This window comes from Fusarium coffeatum (assembly GCF_003316985.1).
Source record: "Fusarium coffeatum strain FIESC_28 chromosome Unknown BRIP53273_contig_142, whole genome shotgun sequence".
Taxonomy (NCBI): Eukaryota; Fungi; Ascomycota; class Sordariomycetes; order Hypocreales; family Nectriaceae; genus Fusarium; species Fusarium coffeatum.
In genome coordinates this window covers 588,315-610,012 of record NW_022157935.1, presented here as the reverse complement: position 1 = coordinate 610,012, position 21,698 = coordinate 588,315, and the positions used below count along the sequence as shown (strand labels likewise).

Here is a 21,698-nt window from a genome sequence, read left to right as displayed (position 1 = left end):
TTTAGCCCCCCCCCCCCCCAAAGAGTCAAAACAAACGTCGACAGCTCTCATTGGGCTGCAAGCTTCATAAGCTACCTTGCCTTTTAGTTTAGTGAGTCTCGGGCTGGTTATCAGCACACGTGGAGACGAACGCAATTAGGAATAGGAAAGTCAAAAAGATGAATCTGAGTCAAGACTAGTGATGGGTCACGATCTACTGCTATTTTCTGTGAGGGGGGGACAGAATGACGATGACTTGCAGACCAAGATGTTGTTGAATGAGGCGACTATTGAAAAGGCTGCCTGCCTCCTTGCAGACTTGATCAATGAGATGGAAAATAAGATCCAAGCCAGTGGTAATTGATCGTCAAAGCTTTTGAAGAAAAGACCCGACAGTAAAGAGAGAGACACACAGAGGCTACCTTATGTTATGCAAGGCTTTATGTTATCTAAGTGGAGGACGGCGGGTATAATGACGCTACCTGGACCCTGTTCGGCTTCCGTTTGATCCCTGTTCCGCAAGATTAAACACGTCTAGTCCCAGCTGAGCGGAAAAGGTATCTCTATCATACAATTGACAGACAAACGGTACTTTCAAGACTGGGCCGTTGTTGCGAGCCGGCCCTGAACTATTCCTCTCTGGGCTTAGAATAGCCCGACTCACCCTGGCTATCGCCATTTCCCTCCAGTCAGTTGTTTGGGCCAAAGCATGGGGTCAAACACCAGGCGCTTGCCATTATTTTCGTAACTTTCTATCTTGGGATCGGGTTCTTTCTTTCTTCCCTCTCCTCTCTTCTTTCCCATTGATTTGCCTCTGCCTGACCGTACACGGACCCCAGACACAAACCAAGCAGGGCCCTAACAGGTACCTCCCCTAATAATTCGACCAGGGCCTCCATCCCAGCATCAACACCCAGGTCGACTCTCTTCACCACCAGCCCGAGCGTCGCGTCCACAGCTGGGTCTGACTTTACCAGGATCTTTTCTCGCTTGTATCGACTTTCTCTTTTCTTCCTCTTCTCCCCCCTTCCTCCTTCCTCATTCGTGCCCAGCCATTGTGTGCGTCTCATCGCTTGGTTCCCCTTCGATCGTACGCACGCTCAATCAACTCGAGCTCGAAGCGACAACTCAAAGGCGGGAAAGAACTCATCGTGTTTACTTCTCTCCAGAGAAACCGACTCAATCCTCACGGACCAAGCGCTCACCTTCCTTAATTCCCTTGACGACATTCGCTCTTTCCAATCGTGGAAAATTAATCGTAATTTAATCTTTCAACCAACTATTACCATCATTTGAACGTATCACGAAATCGATTGCGCATCGACAGTTCGACTCCCTCATCAACCTTAACTAATCAGTCAATCACTCATTCACTCGTTCGCTTGCTCAGGAGAGCAGTTTTTGGCTACGATTATTAACCGCCCAACATCTCTCCACCGACCACCGTATCGACCACTTAGGGTTCTTTCGACCCGGCTCCACGAACTCACCAGGCATTCATCACAAGTTCTTATCCCGACGACCATGACCTAGGTGTTATTGAAGCTCAAGATACCACCGATTTCTGCATTAGCCTGTCGAATTAGGACCATTATCTCAACCGTTCAGATGGATGCGTCCTGTCAGAGCGCGGGCCCTCGGTGGGCTCGCCAATCGCGCAAACATATAACATCGAAGACATTTGTTCTCGCTTTACTCTCTACCTCACCCATGCTGGTCTCGGCTCAGGATGCGGATTGTATCTCCTTGAAGGGTTCCAAAGCATGCCCGGCGTTTACATCTGCCTCTATCTCTACCGGAGGCGACGTTCGTAACTTCTAGTATGTTTTGTTTAGGTTTCGAGGCGCAACTTTTACTGACAGGGGTAACAGCCCGTTCTTGCAATACGTTTCGGACACAGCATCTTTCGATAGTCAGCTTTCCGGTTTTGTCGAGAGAGACTATGTGCAGAGGCAGTAAGTTGTTCCCCACAGCTGCTCCAAGACAGCCAAATACTTACATCTCCTAGATATCAGTCTTTGTTTGGTTGCAAGGACCTTGACCTAACTAATACTAGCGACTTGTATGCTCGCTTCACAACAAGTGTACTGTGCAATGCCATAGTTCAAAACTCTATCGAACCCTGCGGTCTTTCTGAGGAGCAGTCTCGGCCCTTGTGCGCTGATGACTGTGCTGACTTCGCCCAAAGCGAGGTCTATCTGACATCAGACGACAGCATTTGTTCGAACCCATCAGACGGTCTTTTGCCGCTGATCAGGGCAGACTTCACTAACTGTGCTCTTCCTGGAGGCTCATTGGACACCTCGACTTGCATCAAGGCGATTGACAATGAGGGGGAGAACTGCGGTTATGGTAACAGTACCATTGGACTTTGTTCTTACTGCGGCTCAAGCGGTCTTAACTCGACCGACACCTGCTGCTACAATTCTAACGCTGAGGATCGTTGCAAGGATGTAGAGCTGCCATCAATAGCCCCCACCGTCACTTTCTCTCGCGAATCCCCAACATCTTCGGCGACTGAATCGAGCACTGCAGACGGAAACGATGAAGAGACCGACGAGGGCGGCGGTGGTGGGCTAAGCGGCGGTGCGATTGCTGGGATCGTTATTGGAGCCCTCGCAGGAGTTGGCTTGCTTGCTTTGGCTCTGCTCTTGTGCCTCAGGAGGAGACGGAGACCCGGCAGCCCCAAGGGCAGTATTTTCAACCAACCTGCGCCTGCCCGACAAGGTCCAGCAGCAATGGCGCAAGCCACAAACTCGACCGCTCCTCAAGGATATGAAGTTCTTCCTGGTGGACGTATAGCACGCATGTCTGCCCTGGAAGGCCACTCCGGCGATTCACCTTCCCACCATCGCGACACCTCATCGGTCACAGGAGGAGGAATGGCTGCTGTAGGGGGCTATCAACGAAGAGGCGCTGATAACTCATCTTCAGATGAATTCACGTCGAGCCCCCCTACGTCCGAAAACCGAGGTGGAATTCTTCGACCGCCACCCGCAAGACCCCGACGACAAGGATCCCTATCAAGCAACTCGGCCCTTGGCAGCTCTGTACCGCAGTCTCCATCTAGCGCTGGGGGATTTTCGTCACCACAGGGCGTTGCTAGCCAACAATCAGAACAGTTGCCTTTCTTCAAGGACTACTACTCCCAGGACGACATTCACCCCGGCGACAAGATCGCCGTTCTTTGGGCGTACCAGCCACGAGCGGCTGACGAGTTTACCTTGGAACGTGGCGACATGCTCAAGGTTGTAGGCATATGGGATGACGGTTGGGCGACAGGTGTAATGCTCAACGACCGGGCAGACGATTGGGAGACTCGACGACAAGCTCAACGCGATAGTGGCGTATCGAACGCGTCGGGTCGCCGGGACAGCTCACCGGCTGCAGAAGGCGAGATCAAGGCGTTCCCTCTTGTTTGTGTTTGTCGACCAGAACACTGGAGAAAGACAATTGACGGCGATGGATCAACGGAATCTGGATCCAACTTCAACGCCTTCTCATCATGATGAACACACCCTCGATATCTTTACCTTGACCACAGCCCTGGAAGGGATACGTTATTGGTGCATTGTTTATGGCGTCCTGGGTTTTCGGCATTCTTGTTCGCATCAGCAGCACAAACTTGAAGCACATCTCCGTTTGCAGTATCGAATATCACTTGCCATGCTCCGTGGCTGGCTAGATATCTCAGTTTCTGATCAACTTCCATATCATCTACGTTCCGCCTTTGTTCCTCTCTTCGACACCCGAAACATTACGAGGGACTGATGTCCTTAATCTAGCGCTGAATTATATACCCGGTGTGAGCACTCAGGCTTGTTGTTTTGGAGGACCGAGACCGACAGTAGGTCGAGTAATGATGCGGTTTGAACGGTCTCTGAGCCGCTCAAGTACTGCATGGGTCATTCGAGCATGCAGTGATAGCATTTTTGAGGCATGATGGGGAGCTACCACCACATTCTTTACGTCAAGTTTCTGACGATTATGTTCAATAGAGCACTTTCATCACAGGCTACGATGACGTCTAACGACTTAGTTTAGCGATATTGTAAATAAGTTAACTTTTGATGATATACCAAGTTCTTTTATGTCAATACATATCCCAAGAAGTGACGTTGAATTATAAAGTTCCAGTCGGGAGTGCTAAGGGTCTTTGTCTCGAAGTTGTTTTAGATTTGCTGTGACTGGAATGCTTCGATCGACTTGCCGTTGTGGAGTTGGCTACAGATGCATAAGCCCCACCGCGGGGTGCCTCACCTTGAATCCATTGAGTTGCAAAGAGGGGCGGAATTCGTGGTTCTTTCTTCCATCTTTGTTTCCATTCTTTGCCAGCTAGAAGAATCTCTCTTAATCAACAATGGCTGACGTCAAGGCAAAGGCAGAGGCCCTGGTGCCCAAGTTCAAGCTCGATCGTGTTCTTAACCAAGGTACAAGACCTCTACATCCCGTTCTCTAGTTCATTGAGTTAATGTGGGAGCTCCTTAGATCAAGCAGGTCGCCGTATCTCTCTCTACGGAACTATCGACGACAAACCAGCTCTTCTAATCCTCGAACGCGCTCCCTTTCCTACCTCGCAGAAATACCTCGTCGATGTGCCTGCCCAGCTCGCGCGGGTGCAGAACCTGGGCGCCAACGACATCTACCACTGGTTCATGGGTCGAAGCGGTGCCGAGACGAGCAAGCCGGACGACTCTGATTTCTTTGCCGATCTGAAGATCAACCTTATCTACCCATGCACGGAAACACACATCAAGAAGTACAGCAAGCAGGGCGTGAGATTCGTCATGGAGACACCAGAAATTTACAGAGATCATATTCGACCGTATATGCTCAGCAAGAGGGAAGAAGGAAGACTCAATTGGGTATTCAACATTATCGAAGGACGCAAAGAAGTGGAAGATGTCATCTACAGAACAAAGCTGGGCGAGGCTGGCGACGAAGGCTTCCTCATGCTGCCGGATCTCAACTGGGATCGCAAGACGCTCGATGCGCTGCATCTACTGGCGCTGGTTGAGCGACGGGATATCTGGTCGTTGAGAGATCTCCGCAAGAAGCACATCCCTTGGCTACAGCACATGAAGGCCCGCCTCATCGACGCCACCGTCCAGACGTATCCGTCCATCGAACCGGACCAGCTCAAGCTCTACGTCCACTACCAGCCGACTTATTACCACTTCCACATCCATGTTGTACACGTTCAACTCGAGGCGGGGGCAACGCAAGCGACGGGCAAGGCGGTCGGTCTGGAGACTATCATGGAGACACTGGGCGCGATGGCGGGAGACGACGAGGCGGGTATGGATGGCATCGCGATGAGCTATACGCTAGGAGAGGCGAGTGAGTTGTGGACTGAAATCTTTGAGCCACTTAAGACTGGCGGCGAAGTTTCTCGATCGCAATAAGGAGGTCGTTTACGCCAGAGCCGTGGGGGCAGTCGGACCACTCGCCACCATCGCGGATGCAATAAACTTCGCCATTCAGGCGAATGGTAGCACTCTTGGTAACACCGGCCTAGAAACTGTCAGTATGCCTACGTTCTTACTAGTTAGTCGGTTTCGACATACGTCTGCGGTCCTCTGAATGCTATGGCGCAAGAGACTCAATCCATAAGCGCCATCCTCCTTGACAGCACAATCGTTAAGTTGCTGGAAATCGATAGCAGACTCGAGAGCGCAGTCTTCGACGAGAGATCGTCCGGGGATATCGTGGTAATCGCGACTTAAACACATGATGAAGCCGAGGTTGATCTTGGGGTCGGGGTAAAGCTCGCGGGCGCAGAGTTCAATGATGTTGCCCATGCATTCCGAGGGGCCGTGCATACAGTCAACACCATCGTTGGCAGTTGGTCTTGAAGAGCCATACGTTAGTCGCGACATGGGGGATGTATTTGAGTATGAACATACCGGCCGATATAAGATAGAGTAAAGTTGACCTTGTCATGGACGCGCTGCATGACAGGTAGCACCAATAGTTCAAGAGCGTCCTAGTAACTAATGAGCATATGATACAAACTTCACAAACCAGGAACCAATCTTACCTTGGCATCAGGGCATTTGCTCATGATATGGGCTTCTAAAGGTACGAGTCCATCAGTAACTTGGGCGTCTTGGTGTGTGACGTTGACCCAAGGCTCGTCGTCGATGAGAGGCCTGAAGGGTTGCCATATCCAGAAAGTGTATGTCACGATGGCCATGACGATTAGCGTCATGGCAGGGCGACTGCGGCGAGCCTGAAGCGGTGACATGACTCTTTGAGAGGGTCGTTTCTCATCCATAACGAATTAAGGTTGCTGGTTGATGATGAATTAAGACGAGTATCTGATAGAGGCCAGGGGCGATGCAGGAGGTGAAGGAGATGTCGTTGGCTATGGCAGGCAGCTGAATCCGCATCACATGCGGCTGGATTGTTTATCCGAATTTGGTTAGGGAGGCCGTTTTAGGAGATGAGCTATGTCACTGTATGATGTGGTCACTATGACCAAAGTCAACATGATACCTGGATTGTATGTATTGATATGATAGGACTGATTCTCTGCAACTTTATTCCATCTGATTGATCCCCTCTGCGTAAAGATCCATGAATCAGGATCCATAGATTGAGTAATCTGGACGATCAGTAGAAAGGTGTGGTGCTGTAAGTCAACCGTTTCAGGGGGGCAGCGGGGCATTAACCTTCCCAACGCAGGGCCTGACCCCGCAGGTGAATGGCGTGTGATGTTGGATATCGATCGATTTCTTTGGTTGATGCATGAATGAGAGGTGATGATACGACGAAAACAATCTCTTTATCGCGGTAAAATATCAAAACAATACCCAAGCTCAGTGCAAAGCTCATAAGAGTCGAAATACTCGAGGGTTTTGCCATTACATCAGAGTGCATCTTCTCTGATTAGCGCCTGCCCTGGAACCCCAACGTGAGAACCTAACCTGCACCTTCCTTCACGAAACTGGATTCACACTCTGACACAGCTCCAGACTTGCTGCTTCCCAGTACATTTTCCTGCTTCACAGCTGCCTTAACTAGGCACCTGCATAACTATAAGAAACCCAGCCTGGTTCTTTCCTCGCCCATCCAAGAGCTCTCTGGACAGCTACCTCCTTTACTTACCAAAATCAACACCATATCTACGACAACCAATCATTTATGATGATACCCTGAAACTATTTAGCAACCTCTACCTTCACATCAACAAGCCGTCATTCCAGCTTGATCCAGCCACTGATCGAGATGATGAGCTCCTCCTTATCAATCGATGAGTTCCTAGAACCTTTGTCAGTCGATATTGACAAGATCGATGAACTATCCCAGCATTTTCTTGAAGCGTTCGAGAAGCTTGCCAGCGACTCTGAGAACCAGTTCTTACCAACACCAATTTCAGAGGCTATTCTGCGTCCAGATGCTAAGAGAAGAAAAGGATGGTAAGTGTTATGTGTTCCATGGATACCAAATTTGCAAACCGTGGACTGACATAAGCAAAGTCACCTAGCCATTGACATGTTAGTCAAGAACTGATCTTCTCGCCCCTTTATATATAGCTAACACGAAGGCAGAGGAGGTACGAATCTGAGAGTGGGTTTTGTCCAACTCGGCAACGATGCCGCGTCATCTGCTACGCCTGACCAAACCAACGGGGATATAAGTAACGGACTCGGGGAGAGCTCTGTTACAAGGAAAGTCAGGAGACTTTTGGAGAAATCATGGCCCATCGACGAGCATCTGAAGAACGAAAACCCCGACAGCCTCTTTCTCTGGATTGGTAAATGTATCGCCGAAGTCGTCCAAGATGGGTGCAAGACGCTGCAACTTCAATCCGACCAGCCAATGCCACTCGGCGTAACTTTCAGCTTTCCTATGGTACAGCATTCGATATCGCGGGCCAAAATCATGCAGATGGGGAAAGGATTCGCAATCTCCTCTGATCAGGACCTAGGTGACCGACTTACCGATGGATACAACCGTGCAAAGACACCAGAGCTGCCGCCTATTCGAGTCGAGGCGATCGCCAATGACTCAGTATCAACACTAGTCTCCTTCATCTTTAACTTTGATGAAGCTCAAAACCGACGTGCTTGTATGGGTTTGATTCTAGGTACTGGCTGTAACGCAACGATCCCCCTAAAGTTGAGCCAACTCAACTCATCCAAACGTCCGCCTAGTGTTGTTGCCCGACCAGAAGAACGAGCAGAGGATGTCAAGATCGCGATCAACACTGAATGGAGCATAAACGGCACTGCACCTCCCATGCACAAGGTTGGGCTGGTCACAAAATGGGACGAAGCACTCGATAAACAAGGCGAGTTGAACAGCTTTCAACCATTGGAGTATCTAACTTCCGGTCGGTATCTGGGTGAACTGGGACGAATCATGTTGGTCGACTACTTGACGGAACACTTAGGCATTGCTGCAGAAACGTTACCAAAGGCGCTGCTACAACGGCACAACCTCACAACCACATTTCTGAGTCACTTTAGACCTCTCCGACCATCGGCTCTCATGAACAGCTTGCAGCAAGAATTCCCCGAATCATCAGGGGCAGCTCCATTTGAATGGACTGAAAATATTGCAGCTGCACTATATCACATTGCCAAAGCAATTGAGGTCCGAGCAGCTGGTATTGTATCTGCAGCAACATTGGCATTGTTAACTCTGGCTGGCGAAGTTCCCAAGGACAGAACACAAGCATTGGAACGGGACTATGAACTCGGCGTGGGCTACACAGGAGGATGTATTGTTCACTTTCAGGACTATTTGCAGGACTGTCAGAACTTTCTCGATCAGCTCTTGAGCAAGCGATTCGGTAACGAGAGCCCATTGAGAGTCGTACTCAGCCCGTGTCACGACGGAGGCGTTACAGGAGCGGGAATACTTGTGGCTGCAGCATCGCAGAGCAAGACGATAAAGAAGTAGAATGCGTTCGAGTTGGAGGGTTGCATACATTGGGGTGTTTGGGGGCGGCTGGACCGCTTTGGTAATTGATCAGTCACACATGATGGGCCTCATACCGGGGTAGTTCGCTGGAGCATGGATGGCTGTAAGCCGGGGTAAATATTTGAGGGGAAGAGGGGATATTATAAGATAAAGTTGTTATTTATGACTGACTTCGTTCATAGACACAAGAATGATTCTCACGAGTTAGGTTGTATGTGCGTGTATATCTTGATTATCTTTCCAATTGACAAGTACTGACTGTTGTATAGGTAGTTCAATATAGAAGTGAAGTCAAAAGAGACAACAACTATCTAGCCTATCAGTCACTCAGCCAGTCAGCCAGCGTCCCCTCTAGTTCAACCACTTGCAGCCCAAGTGTGCAGATGACTCCTCCTTGTGTGGGGTGAAGGTTGCCGGGAATACGCAATACGGTATGGCTCTCGGCAACCTTCGACTCACACTCACACTCGCACTAATACTTACACCGAGAAACTGCTTGTGGGTGAAAGATATCGGATATCGGATCCTTCAACTTCTAAACAGCCATTCTTATATAGGAAGTTGTGGTTGTAAGTACCTAGTCAGCATGGCGTGGATCTTTGCGGGGCGACCCTGCTATCATAATCGCGCTGGATTGGCACTGCAAAAGTCTGCGATCACGACAGAGACTCCACTCTTTCTTCAACTCCTTGTCCCCCAGCCTGTTTCCTTCTTAAAGCCTTTTATCTTCTCTGTTATTCCCCTTCTTTCTTATTCCACTTATCTCTCTTGATTCTTTAATCTCGTTTTATAGGTCTCGTACAAAAGACTCAACCGCAGTCATGAGTCCGCAAAAGACCAGTCCGGTCTCGGATGCCCCCACTCCCGCTCCGGTACCAGTTCCGGTCCGGACCAACTCTCGGAGTAGTGAAAGCGACCAAGATGTCGTTGATCCAGCAGAATTCGAGGCCCTTTCGAGATCTTTGACTACTGGTGCTCACTTTTTGCAGCCCGAGTCACTGGAAAGTGCTATGCTGAGGCCCTCTTCCTATAAGGCTAGCCATTACCTTCACCGTGGTGCAGACGAGGAGGATCAGGGGGTGATAACCGAAGACGACGGTGAGAGTGAGATCTCAACGGACTTGGATGATGAAGGGCCTAATGAAGAGACCCCTCTTGTTCGTCACCAGAGTCGCCGTCTTTCTCTTACGGGAAGATCAAATATCTCGACTGATACTCCGCCTTCGCCATTCTTGAACAATACGTCGCCTACACGCTTCTGGTTCATCTTCTCACAGATTTTGGCTGCTTATTTTATATCATGCTTTGATGGTACTATCATGGCCAGCTCTCATCCTGTTGTGTCATCTTATTTCAATGCTTCCAACTCTGCCTCATGGTTCTCGACCGCTTTCCTCCTGACATCCTCTGCTTTCCAGCCTCTACTGGGCCGTCTCTCTGATGCTTTGGGCCGAAAGCCGCTTTTCGTAGGAGCGATGGGTATCTTCGCAGCATCCATCACTTGGTCTTCGCTTGCCGGTAGCATTGAGAGTTTTATCATCAGCCGAGCCTTCTGTGGAATAGGAGCTGGAGGTGTGATGACACTAGGTTCGATCATCGTATCCGACTTGGTTCCAATTGAGAATCGTGGTGCCTATCAGTCATATATCAACATGAACTATGGTGTAGGATCCTCTCTAGGTGCTGCGACTGGAGGTTACATTGCAGATTCTCTCGGCTGGAGATGGGAGTTTGGTATCCAGGTTCCACCACTTTTGATTTGTATGGTCGTGGCGTGGATCGCGATTCCGGATGACTTGGGTATTCAGGGACAGAGAAAGAGTGTCTGGCAGGCCCTCAAAGAGTTCGACTTTCGAGGCTCTTTGCTCTTGACTACAGCCATCACATCCGTGATTTTGGGCCTGGTAAGTTCTCCCGTGACTCTGAAAGAAAGTATAGTACTAACCTGTCCACCTTGGTATAGACTCTTGGAGGCAATGTTATGCCATGTAAGTCAATTCACATGCGCGATGAACCTAGAGTATTAACTAACAACTCTTAGGGTCACACCCTCTTGTCATCGCGAGTCTCGTGTCCTTCGCTGTTACTTTCCCCTTATTCCTCTGGGTTGAGTCGTGGGTTCACAAGCCCATCATGCCCCTGCATCTCCTCCACCAAGCCCCAAGAGCGAACCTTGTTGCTTCGAACGCAATTGCCGCCCTCATTGCAAACTCGATTCTGTTCAATATGTAAGTGAAGAGTCCCCTTGTCATATATGAAAGAGCATTAATTGCGCATGGCCTGTCGCATCGCCGACTCCATGACTGTCAGCAAGCGATGGAACTTATACCTGCAAACTTCTCCTAATTAGCCATATTCGCATACACAACTGCCCGTGACTGGTAGTATGCATGACTCACGCTCTTCGACTCAATGCTAACGTGTTTTTACAGTCCTCTTTATTTCCAGGCAGTTCTCCTCACAACTGCTACCTCATCTGGTCTGCGACTTATCATACCAACCATCGCTGCGTCTACAACAGGCACATTCACCGGATTCGCTGTCACCTATACAGGAAAGTTGAAGTGGCCCGTTCAAACTGGTACCATCTGCACTCTCATCGGCACGATTGGTCTTGCATTACTCAAACGCGATCTGCCTTCATGGGTCTACCTCTTTATCCTTCTGCCATCGTCTATTGGTCAAGGTTTCCAGTTCCCTGGAACATTCATGGCCATTCTCGCGGCGTCTGATCAGTCTGAGCAAGCTGTCGTAACAAGCACGCTCATGCTCTGGCGCAGTCTCGGTCAAGTCCTGGGAGTGGCGAGCAGCTCTCTCGTTGTGCAGAATGCACTGGTTCATTACTTGAAACAGTTCGTAACTGGAGAAGACCGTGACGAGGTCATCCGCCGCGTAAGAGAATCAGTCGAGGAGATCATCAAGCTCGAGCCCAAGTACCGCGAACAGGTCATCTCGAGCTATGAGGCGGCTCTACGACTTACATTCATCTGCTGCATTGTTACGGCATTGGCGTCTGTTCTTATGGTTGCACCCATAAGGCTGCCTCGATTGGGTGTGCGAAAGCACAAATAGATCACTGACACGGCATCACATATTAAAATGGCAGTGAGTCAAGAGGAGGATAAGAAATATCGTAAGTTTACAAACGTGAAAATGCCTGGCGAACCAGATTGTTAGATTAGACCCCAGCATGCCAGCCTTGATTGAGTCCTTATTTATTATACATCATGAAATACACACCGATTAATGCACCCCGTTGACTCCTGTTGCCATGAGTGTGTCCAACTCTTCCTTAGCCTTTCTGTAATTTTCCTGTGCTTCTCTCTCACGTCGGTTAACAAAGCCGACCTCCTCACGTAAAGCGCTCAGACGTCGTTCAACAGCGACATCCTCTGAGATGGCAAGCGTCTTGAACCCAGTTAGGGCGACACGTGCCTTCTCAAGCGCATCAGATGCATCGCCCATCTTATCGCGAAGCATCTTCTGTCGCTTCTGGTAACCGCCAAGATGGAGAGACAACTTCTTCTCGAGCTTAGCACCTGCCTCAGCGGAGGCCATGATAGAGTCTTGAACAGCCTGGAACATAGTTAGTGGATGCCTGAAATTCTGTGATTGTGGTGAACTTGCGTCAAATGCCCCCTGCATAGCTGCCCCTTGTTCTTCCTCATCGTCGTTATAACATCCTAAACCCAGAAGCAGCGAGCTGCTTGCGCGAGACTCAAAGGCAGTCTGGATATCTTCGAATTTAGGGAGGGGCTTTGTTTCGGACATGATCAACAGGCGAGCCTCGGCGAGCGCATCGTCGTTGAATTGCTGTAATGGCTTAGCGGCGCCACTCACCTGGCCGCCAGGAACAGGAAACCTCATGGCATCATTAGCTATGAGATTCGCCGACTCCTTGGCAATAAGAGACTCGGCGACGTCAGTGATGCTACTAGCCTTCTTCAACAGACTTGGCAGGTCGACGTGCACAGGTCTCGGAAGGTTCTTTTGCATGACCTGAGTTCGTCTTCGAAACTCGAGAGCCTCCTCTACTTGCCGTCTCTCTCGCTCCCGGCGATCTCGTTCCGCCGCATCTTCTTCTGTCATCTCATCGAGCTGCATACGCTCCTTCTCTTCGTCAGGAATGTCGAATTCCCACTCTGTATCCTTTGGTTTAGGGAGTGATGCAAGACCCGACTTAAGCTGGTTGCGCAAAGCGAGGTCTCTCATCTTTATATCTTTGGGTGTAGCAGAAACCATTGACATGCCACCATCTTGGTTCAAAGACAGTGTATCTCTAGGTGTTCGCATGGGTGTTTGTCCTGGCCGACCAGGGGTAGCTCCAATACCATCTCCCCTCATGGGTGTTGCCATGGGGTTGGGTGTGGAAATAGTCTGTTTACGAGGAGTGATGCCGTCGAAGCCAGTCGAAGAAGCGCCTTCATGCAGAGGGGTGTTCTCGCCACCAAGGAGAGCCGAGTTTGTGTCGTTGAGCGCTCGAATATTTCTGATCTCGTTGGCGATATGATCCTCTTGCTCGGGAGCCTTTGGTGTGCGGATAGGGGTAGCTGAGTTGAGGGTAGAATATGTGTTGACCAGTCCGCGGGTGGCATCGTTCTCGCTCTCACGAGCCCTCAAGTTGGCAGCCTCGCCCATTCTGCCCATCTTGACAATGTCCTCCAACTCGCCCTCGCTGACTTGAGGAGAAGGCAGGACTAATGAGCGACGCTTGCTGCTCTGTTCGGCCTCTCGAAGCTTTTGTAGCTGACCAGCCTTCAGTGCAGCCTTGTATGATTCTGACGATCCATCCTTCTCGGTCTTCTTTCGCTTTCGGTCGGTGTCCTCCTCGCCCTCGCCCTTGCGCTTGTTGGCTAATTGTTGCTTTCGAGGATCGAAGGCTGCGCGTTGCGCCTCGTTCTGGGCCTGCTCCTCTGATGTATCGTAAAAACCGGGCAGAGCTTTCTTTTCGAAAGGAATATCGGCATTATAGTCCATCTCACCCTTCTTCCTGCTGGTGACCTTGATATTAATACCAGCTGTCTTGAGCTCTCGTCGCTTTTGCAACGCAGCAAGACGACGTGACTCTTCTTGCTGGCGCTCTCGGGCCTTTCTCTTGGCTTTTTTGCCCTGTGTGTTGGCCAAACGAGCACGAGCCTCACTCAGCATCTCCTTTTCGTCTTCGTCGAGATCGATGGTATCGGGTCGCGCAGGCTTCGACTCAGGATCGGGGTCCAGCTCGCCGGGTCGTAATCTTCGAACATCATCGGCGCTGGGCGCTTGTGTCTCGCCACCTTCAGGACCTGTCAGCCCAAGGCTAGATGATTCTTTGGCTTCGGCTTCATCAAGGAGCTTCTGGTATCGTTCGAGGCACTGGTTCGCAGTTCGACCGACGATAGGGGCGATTGTGCGCCATTGAGTGGGCATAATCTTGGCCATATGCAAGAGCCTCTCGTCTTCCTCCTTGCTCCATTCGATCTTCTTGATACTGGGGTCGAGCCATTCGTTCCATCTCGCCTTGCACTGCTTGGGCGTCTTGCGCGCAAGCAGTGACGAAACACGCGCCCATTGATTAAGACCATATTTGGAAACTGAAGCCTTGAGGATTTCATCCTCGATGTTGGTCCACACGCCTCCTTTGACGACGGGCATCGTGATGGTATTTGATGAAGGCGCGTTGTATGGAGGTTGAATGCGATGGAGCCTCAACCAAGCTGCGAAACACGCTTTCTTGAAAATATCCAAGGTTCAACTGCCTGCAGCACGCGAAAATTGCTGAGTCATGCAGAAGGAGCTTGTGATTGGGCTATCGGCAGCTACCTGTGGCCCCACAGTTGCGAACAGCCAAGAGCCACCCATCATCGCATTATCCATCATGATATTGGTTAGATTCACTGAGGAGCATTATTGACGCTCTAGACTAAGACTTTGAATAGGTCACAGCTAAGGCTCAGTAGAATCATGAATGGCTAATATCTCTTTTCGTCTAGTAACTGTTGCTATGGAGTGGCTCTTCAACTTGACATCCCAGACATATCTGCTTCAGACCGGAGGCCAATCATGATGTTTGTTCAAAAGTGCCTGATCGTCGTAATATTCGCTTTAAAGATCCGGGACAAGCTCCATACGGATCACATTGCTATAGTCGAGGATGGGTGCTGGAAGTAGCTGCTAGATAGCGCTTATCTTGGACTCTATCAAATCGGATTGTATGGACTGAAAACAATCCGACGAGGGGAGTAAGCAGACTAAATTAAGTCGGTATATAGACTAAACAACGTGCCGGTCATAGAAGCGGACGAGTTGGAGTTGGATTTATAATATCAAAACCTCCATCGACTCCAGGCCGCGCGCGAAACCATGGAGATGTCCTGTACAGTAGAGTAGCTTGCGGACTTTGCGGAGCCCGAGTCCGATACTACAGCACACGTTGAGCGCTGTAGCCTATCACACTAAGCCAACGAGAGCCTGGAGGGCCACGAGCCACGCCAGCAGAGCTCTAGCTTATCAGATACTGCCAGATCCTAGCTGCATGGTATGCAGAGAATCAGACAATGCGTCATTCATTATTGTTGTGCTTGTCACAGATGGGAAAAAGCAACTTTTACATCGTGGATGAATCAATATCGAATCATATCATAACGATTAAATCATGAAACTCAGCGGCATAAATCAATGCGGAGGAAAAGCCAGTAGAAAGTCAACAACTGTCGCCTATGAAAAAGTAAAAAAGAAAAACATGGCTTATCAAACATCAAAACGATCGTGTCTTATCTCCATATGGCCATGGCCTGCAATGGCATGGATCAGTTTCCCGACTCCACCTCCACCACCATCCCGGCCGTTGGACTCATCATGTATCCGCAAGACAACTCCCTAAAGGCGTTTAGATCAATTATTAATCCTAATGCCTTGATCCTCTCCATCGTCACACTTATCTCATTCCAGTTACAAGCGACACAACCATTTCGCTTTGAAACATGCGACACGACTGGCAGTCTTTGACTTATTATCCCTGCCCCAAGCTTTCCAAATCTTGTCCATCTTTTTGATCTTGAAACCTTCTTGGCGATGCTCCAGCGACTATCGTGATCCATTCTACCTACATAGGCTTTATACGCCTATACTCTTTTGCTGCGCGCAGCATCCACCTCCCACCCGAACCGAACCGGCCGATATACTTGCAACAAAGAACGTGCGCGCGCGTACGTCGAAAGCTTAGCAATCATGGCCAAGAACAATAGCATCCACGAGGAAGACGCCGCGATCGCGAACGAAGCCACACACCTGCTGCCCAGTGGCTCAGAATCTCAAGATGCACTTAGTGAAACATCATCGAATACTCCCGCTTGGGATGGCTTGAAGGACTTTGAAGGCCTGCCCTGGTGGCGCCAACCCTCGGTATGCCTATAGAAGGTCATCGAAGTTATGTCGTTTGGTTCTGATCTAGTTGTAGGTCTATTGGCTCCTCGGTCCATATGTTATCTTTACACTCGCATTTGGAGGCGTGGTGGTTCCGAAACTCGACTTGTAAGCTTTACTACTTAATGTAGACATTTTCGTGGCTTACCAAGTTGTTCGATCAGGATTCTTGATCTCGTCTGTAAGCAATACTTCGCAGACCAACACAGCCGTAACCCGGACAAAGTATTTATGCCTGTTCTACTGGGGACGGATAATCCTCAATGTCAGATCCCAGAGGTCTCAGCAGACTCGGCCAAGTTCTTGTTGGTAATGGGTTTGTTCACTGGTGTCCTGAGTGCAGTTGTCGCGCCAAAAATTGGTCACTTGTCTGATCGATACGGCCGAACACGACTTATGGCCCTTGCCTCTGTAGGTGGAGTGTTGAATGAGTTCATCACTATCCTAGTTGCCAAATACCCCGACACTATTGATTATCGATGGTTGCTTCTTGGCAGCATCTTTGATGGTATGACGGGATCTTTCACAGCTGGCAGCGTCATGTCTCAGTCCTATACGAGCGACTGCACCCCTCCCTCAAAGCGTGCTGTGTTCATGGGTTATATGCACGCGTGCCTATTCGCAGGTCTTGCGTTTGGTCCTCTTCTCGGTGGTTATTTTGTCAAGTGGACCGGTAGCCTGGTTTCCATCTTTTATGTTGTCATGGGATGCCACTTCGCATTCATGCTATTCGTCTGGCTCGTTGTTCCCGAGTCCTTGTCTGAGAGGAGGCAGTTGATTGCTCGAGAAAAGCATCAAAAGGAAAAGGAAATGCGATCACAGACCTCAGCTTCCTGGGTGGCCACCCTCCAAAACGCAAACCCGTTCACGCCCTTGAAGATTCTGTGGCCCACGGGCCCTGGAACTTCGCCTGCTCTTCGTCGAAACCTCATTGCCCTTGCTATCGATGACACGATCATTTTGGGAGCGAGTATGTCGGCAGGTGCCGTCATCGTTCTTTACACTGGACTCGTGTATCACTGGGATACTTTGGACAAATCCAAGTTTGTCTCTCTGCTGTCGTTCGTTCGAGTGGTGATCCTAATGGGTATTTTCCCTATTATCAATTATTTTGGCCGTACTCGTCCAGCAGCCCGTCGCCGTCGCGAGTCAGGCGTCGCTGCTGTCGAGAAGAACAACGGAGCCGACAGCCTAGACATTCTTGTTCTTAGAGTTGCTCTCTTATCGGATGTTGTTGGATCTCTTGGCTATGTCTTTGCCCGTTCCTCCGGAGTGTTTGTTGCGAGTGGCATGGTTACCGCTCTCGGTGGCCTTGGTAGTGCTACCGGTCAGGCCATCATCACCAAACATGTCCCTTCTGAGAAGGTCGGTCAGCTTCTTGGAGCAATTGGTATGTTACATGCTCTGGCACGTGTTTTCGGACCAGTCATTTTCAACGGAGTCTTCGCCTTGACGGCTGGACGTTTCGACCAGGCTATATTCGTCTTGTTAGCAAGTGTATTTGGAGCCGCTCTGGTAATAAGCTTCACGATACGACCCCATGGTAAGTAACATATCATTTTTCTTTCTGGTGATAGTAAATACTGACATGCGGTAGTTATGTGGGAGGATGAACAACCGGAAGAGGAACGCGAGCCTCTTAACCCTACGAACGAAGCCTTTGCACTATCAAGTGATCAGCTTCCTATAGATGAGGAGGACCAGCTTCGCATCCAGTAGATACTTTATTATTCTTGTCATGATTATTTGTTTGATCATTTGTCACGTCTAAATTCCAGTACAGAGGTGCTTGGTTTACCGTGGTTGACAGTCACTTGTACAATAGCTCAGGGCGTCATTCTGGAGTATGGGGGTTTTAGAATAACATACACGAAGCAACTCAGAAATACAAAGAACATCTTGAATACAGTGTTTCATTGGCGATGTGTAGTGCAGCGTGTCTTTTAAGTATTTACAAGCTTCCAGCAGTGTTAGACAATTGGCTCAAAAGATGTGGGGCAGGCTCTAAACTTCTCACAGAGGATGAAGTTCACTCATGCATGACATCAGGTCAGCCTCTTCTTGACGTGATTGAGAGACCCTCTCAGCCGCATCACAAACTGATTTCAATCGCAAAGATAGGCTATAATCACGCAATATTGATGCTTCAATCGAGACTGCACAACCTTAACTCCAGAATTCGACATCTCCTTCCAATTGGAGCATGCTTACGTCAAGGGCTTGGGCATCGGTACAGAGTCGTTCAGTGATAGCGAGAGGCATCATGACTGCAGCCGGAGCAGCCGGGCGAACCGTTAAGTTCGGACCCTTCGAGGTGACGAATCAGGTGAGTGATCTAATCCCCAAGTTGCACCTCACTCTCATACTGACAACCATTCAGGTCTTTCTCACAACACCACACTCGTTCGCACTGGTCAACCTCAAGCCTCTCATCCCCGGACACGTTCTCGTCTGTCCGCATAATCCGCACAAGCGTCTCACGGACTTGACGCCCACAGAGACGGCAGACCTTTTCACGACGGTGCAGCTCACGCAACGCCTTCTAGCGCGCGCTCACTTCCGCACCCCCGAGCCCGAAGCTGGAAGCTTCTCGGTCGCTGTGCAGGACGGCGCCGACGCGGGCCAGACGGTGCCGCATGTGCATGTCCACGTTGTCCCGCGAACGGCGGGCGATATGGGAAGCCCGGACGCCGTGTATGTTAAGCTCGCGGGCGAGGAAGGTAATGTCGGCGGGGCGTTATGGGATCACGAGATGGGCGCCAGACCACAGCCGGGCGGAGGACTGAACAGAGTTGATGATGAGGATCGAAAGCCGAGAAGTGCTGAAGAGATGGTGGAAGAGGCGGAGCGGTATAAGGCGATATTGAAAGAGATGGGTGTCCAGTAATGGGACAAGGAACTGTAAGAGTAGTGGATTATAGATCTCGAATTACAACAGCGATGTAGATGAACCTTCATGCATGGGTTGTTGGGACTCCATGCAGATAGCCTGATAGCATATCATCTTGCCACAGCGTAGGCATCGAGCCGTGGTTACTTACTACAATGCTGTAACACGGCCTAGTGCATCAGATGTTCTATCTGGGCCGATACTCGGATGAAGACAGGAAGTTGTGTCGAACCATCAGAGGCAACCACTTATCGTGAGCAAGCTCGTGAATTCTTAGAGAACCACATAAGATCTTCTCATTATTGGACTGAATCACATCAGGTATTGCAGTCCATAGCAAGGCGATAGAGGTGCCACATCAACCGCAGCGGATGAACGCTGACGGCCCGAATTATGCAGAACAAACCTTTGCTTATATGTAGCAGTACGCCAAAACCTTGTACCTGTTGTTTCACTATAACGATACATATCATTTGCTATATCCAGCGCAACGCCACATCTTAATGTTAGACGATGGCGAATCCTCAACACCCTCGCCACTGCTGGCTGTCACAAGCTCACAACTGGAATGCCGACCGATCACCTGGTTCTAGACCAAGTGCGGTAGACAGGGCACCATCTTATCGCGCCCGCTTTTAGCTTGAATTGGCAAACAGCAGCGTTCCATTGAGAGCGGTAAGGATCTAGATGGTGCGGTGCCATCGTCTTGTGTAGTTGCCCACGTTTGATGCAGGTTGCAGCTGAGGCCAGAAATGAGGGGTCAAGATAAGCTGCATTTGGTGCCGAGAGCGAGACAGTTTAGGGGACCAAGGGGACCGCAGGCGAATTGATGGTTGTCGTCAGCCTGAGACATGTTGTGCTGATGCTACGGCGGTTCGGAGACCGTTTGCGAGGTCACATACAGGATGCATCAGTAGTGTAAGTGTGTGATAGACCTACTGCTGCTACAACGATGAGCAGAAAATCTGTGCTCGATAGGCGAGACAGTCCCAATCAATATTGAGTGCAGCCAGCTTCCCATGTTGATTCAATCAACTGTTGCGCGCGCATGTGACAATGGCGAGCGGGAATTCTTGTCGAGATCATGGGTGAGGGGCACAGTCGTCGGATGAAGCTTTTCGGGATAGTCTCCATAGTGGGTTTCAAGCCAGACCTCGCTAAAAGATGTTGTTTTTTGTTTACTTACGAGAGGGGAAAACATGCTGGGATATGACCCCACATTTCACAAGACAAGCCATGTTGGTAGTGCGGGGAGGTTGTATTAACGTCCGATCAGTGATAATATCCCTAGATAAAAGGGTTCTGGATCATATGCCCTTGCTTATGAGCTTTACCTGGAGTGGTAGTTGCGGACCATCGGGACGTTTTGAGAAGAGAAGTCCTAGGAAGTGCCAGGCTGGGAGCACGAGTCGCGTTTCGGGTCGGTGAGCGAGCCGATGGTCCGACTGTTGAAAGGCACAGCGAGCGACAAGACACGTGAGAGTCGATAATCTGTTCAACTTTGGGCAAAAAAAGAGTTGAGGACGTTGAAATTGGGCAAGAGTTTCGTGATGATGATCATAGCCAGTTTTTATCATTTCAAAGTCAGTATCACCTCAGAAATCCAGTCTCTCTGTCTCTCCCAATGCCGTTGTGGCAGCCGTGTTCATGGTGTGTCGTTGAAAATAGGGAAAAATAGTCCCACCATGACTGATGGAGTCGAGCAGAGGACAAGGCGGGAACTAGCGCAAGCAGTTTTTAGCGGCTTCGTTAGATGCATACGCTGAGATGCGGTGGATAATTAGTGCAGGAGGTCCCTGTCCGGTCCTAGGTGACAGTGGGCCTAGACACTTCCATTCCACTTTTGAGTCCCGGGTTTGAATGCGTAGCGCAATGACACGAACAGAATCTCTGCGAGAGCACGAGGCCAAGTTTGAGAGAGAGCCATGAAGGCATAGACCACGCGATCTCAGAGGCGTTCATCCCCCGCATTCAAATGCTAAGGCGTTTAGTTATCGGCTACTAGCAGTTTAATATCATGCCTGGGATGCAAGTGAAGGAGGTGCCATTGGGAAAAGGCGGTGGGAGTTGTGTTGCTGTCCTGTTCTGTTCTGTAGGTCCTGTCCTGTTGTGGCTGGGTCTGTCGCGCGCACTACCACCAGAGCCTGGGCTACCGCTACCTATGAGCTAAGGCAGAGCAAAGAGATGAGCAAGTGACTGACTGGCTGCAGTGGTTGGTTACTCGGTACGGAGCACTACCGGCGATGGAGTCCAAATTGCATGGAACCATGATTGCAGCGAAGAGATGCCTTGTGGCCTGAGAAGCATACATTCTGCAGGTCAATAACTGGTGGGCCGCACAACAACGGACCAGAGTCAGACAATCATGAATGATCTGCGAGATAATGAGCACAGGCACCCAATCCAATCCAACCATCAAGACTGAAACAAAAAAAATTTGCAATGGCATTTTGAGACTTGAACGCATTCAGAATGCCGAATTCAATCGAGTGACATG

The 21,698-nt window shown here is 49.9% G+C and overlaps 7 protein-coding genes across 7 annotated transcripts; 5 read left to right on the top strand and 2 right to left on the bottom strand.

Moving 5' to 3' along the window:
• Positions 1-1,689: 1,689 nt before the first annotated feature.
• On the top strand, positions 1,690-3,488 carry FIESC28_06726 (uncharacterized protein; the record flags this gene model as incomplete). The annotated part of the gene is made up of 3 exons (XM_031160869.1): positions 1,690-1,799; positions 1,851-1,934; positions 2,036-3,488. The coding sequence occupies 3 exons, from the start codon at positions 1,690-1,692 to the stop codon at positions 3,486-3,488; spliced, it is 1,647 nt and encodes a 548-aa protein (XP_031015247.1).
• An 851-nt stretch (positions 3,489-4,339) lies between these two features.
• FIESC28_06725 (uncharacterized protein) lies at positions 4,340-5,384 on the top strand (the record flags this gene model as incomplete). Its single annotated transcript, XM_031160868.1, has 2 exons — positions 4,340-4,409; positions 4,468-5,384. The coding sequence occupies 2 exons, from the start codon at positions 4,340-4,342 to the stop codon at positions 5,382-5,384; spliced, it is 987 nt and encodes a 328-aa protein (XP_031015246.1).
• A 75-nt stretch (positions 5,385-5,459) lies between these two features.
• On the bottom strand, positions 5,460-6,256 carry FIESC28_06724 (uncharacterized protein; the record flags this gene model as incomplete). The annotated part of the gene is made up of 3 exons (XM_031160867.1): positions 5,460-5,829; positions 5,886-5,965; positions 6,020-6,256. The coding sequence occupies 3 exons, from the start codon at positions 6,254-6,256 to the stop codon at positions 5,460-5,462; spliced, it is 687 nt and encodes a 228-aa protein (XP_031015245.1).
• A 953-nt stretch (positions 6,257-7,209) lies between these two features.
• FIESC28_06723 (uncharacterized protein) lies at positions 7,210-8,889 on the top strand (the record flags this gene model as incomplete). Its single annotated transcript, XM_031160866.1, has 3 exons — positions 7,210-7,400; positions 7,461-7,478; positions 7,533-8,889. 3 exons carry the CDS (start codon positions 7,210-7,212, stop codon positions 8,887-8,889), a joined length of 1,566 nt encoding a protein of 521 aa, XP_031015244.1.
• An 842-nt stretch (positions 8,890-9,731) lies between these two features.
• Positions 9,732-11,982, top strand: FIESC28_06722 (uncharacterized protein; the record flags this gene model as incomplete). The annotated part of the gene is made up of 4 exons (XM_031160865.1): positions 9,732-10,814; positions 10,874-10,898; positions 10,952-11,138; positions 11,343-11,982. The coding sequence occupies 4 exons, from the start codon at positions 9,732-9,734 to the stop codon at positions 11,980-11,982; spliced, it is 1,935 nt and encodes a 644-aa protein (XP_031015243.1).
• Positions 11,983-12,153: 171 nt separating this feature from the next.
• On the bottom strand, positions 12,154-14,541 carry FIESC28_06721 (uncharacterized protein; the record flags this gene model as incomplete). Its single annotated transcript, XM_031160864.1, has 1 exon — positions 12,154-14,541. One exon carries the CDS (start codon positions 14,539-14,541, stop codon positions 12,154-12,156), a length of 2,388 nt encoding a protein of 795 aa, XP_031015242.1.
• Positions 14,542-16,116: 1,575 nt separating this feature from the next.
• FIESC28_06720 (uncharacterized protein) lies at positions 16,117-19,198 on the top strand (the record flags this gene model as incomplete). The annotated part of the gene is made up of 7 exons (XM_031160863.1): positions 16,117-16,290; positions 16,346-16,419; positions 16,476-17,854; positions 17,909-18,026; positions 18,095-18,155; positions 18,488-18,637; positions 18,692-19,198. The coding sequence occupies 7 exons, from the start codon at positions 16,117-16,119 to the stop codon at positions 19,196-19,198; spliced, it is 2,463 nt and encodes an 820-aa protein (XP_031015241.1).
• Positions 19,199-21,698: the final 2,500 nt, after the last annotated feature.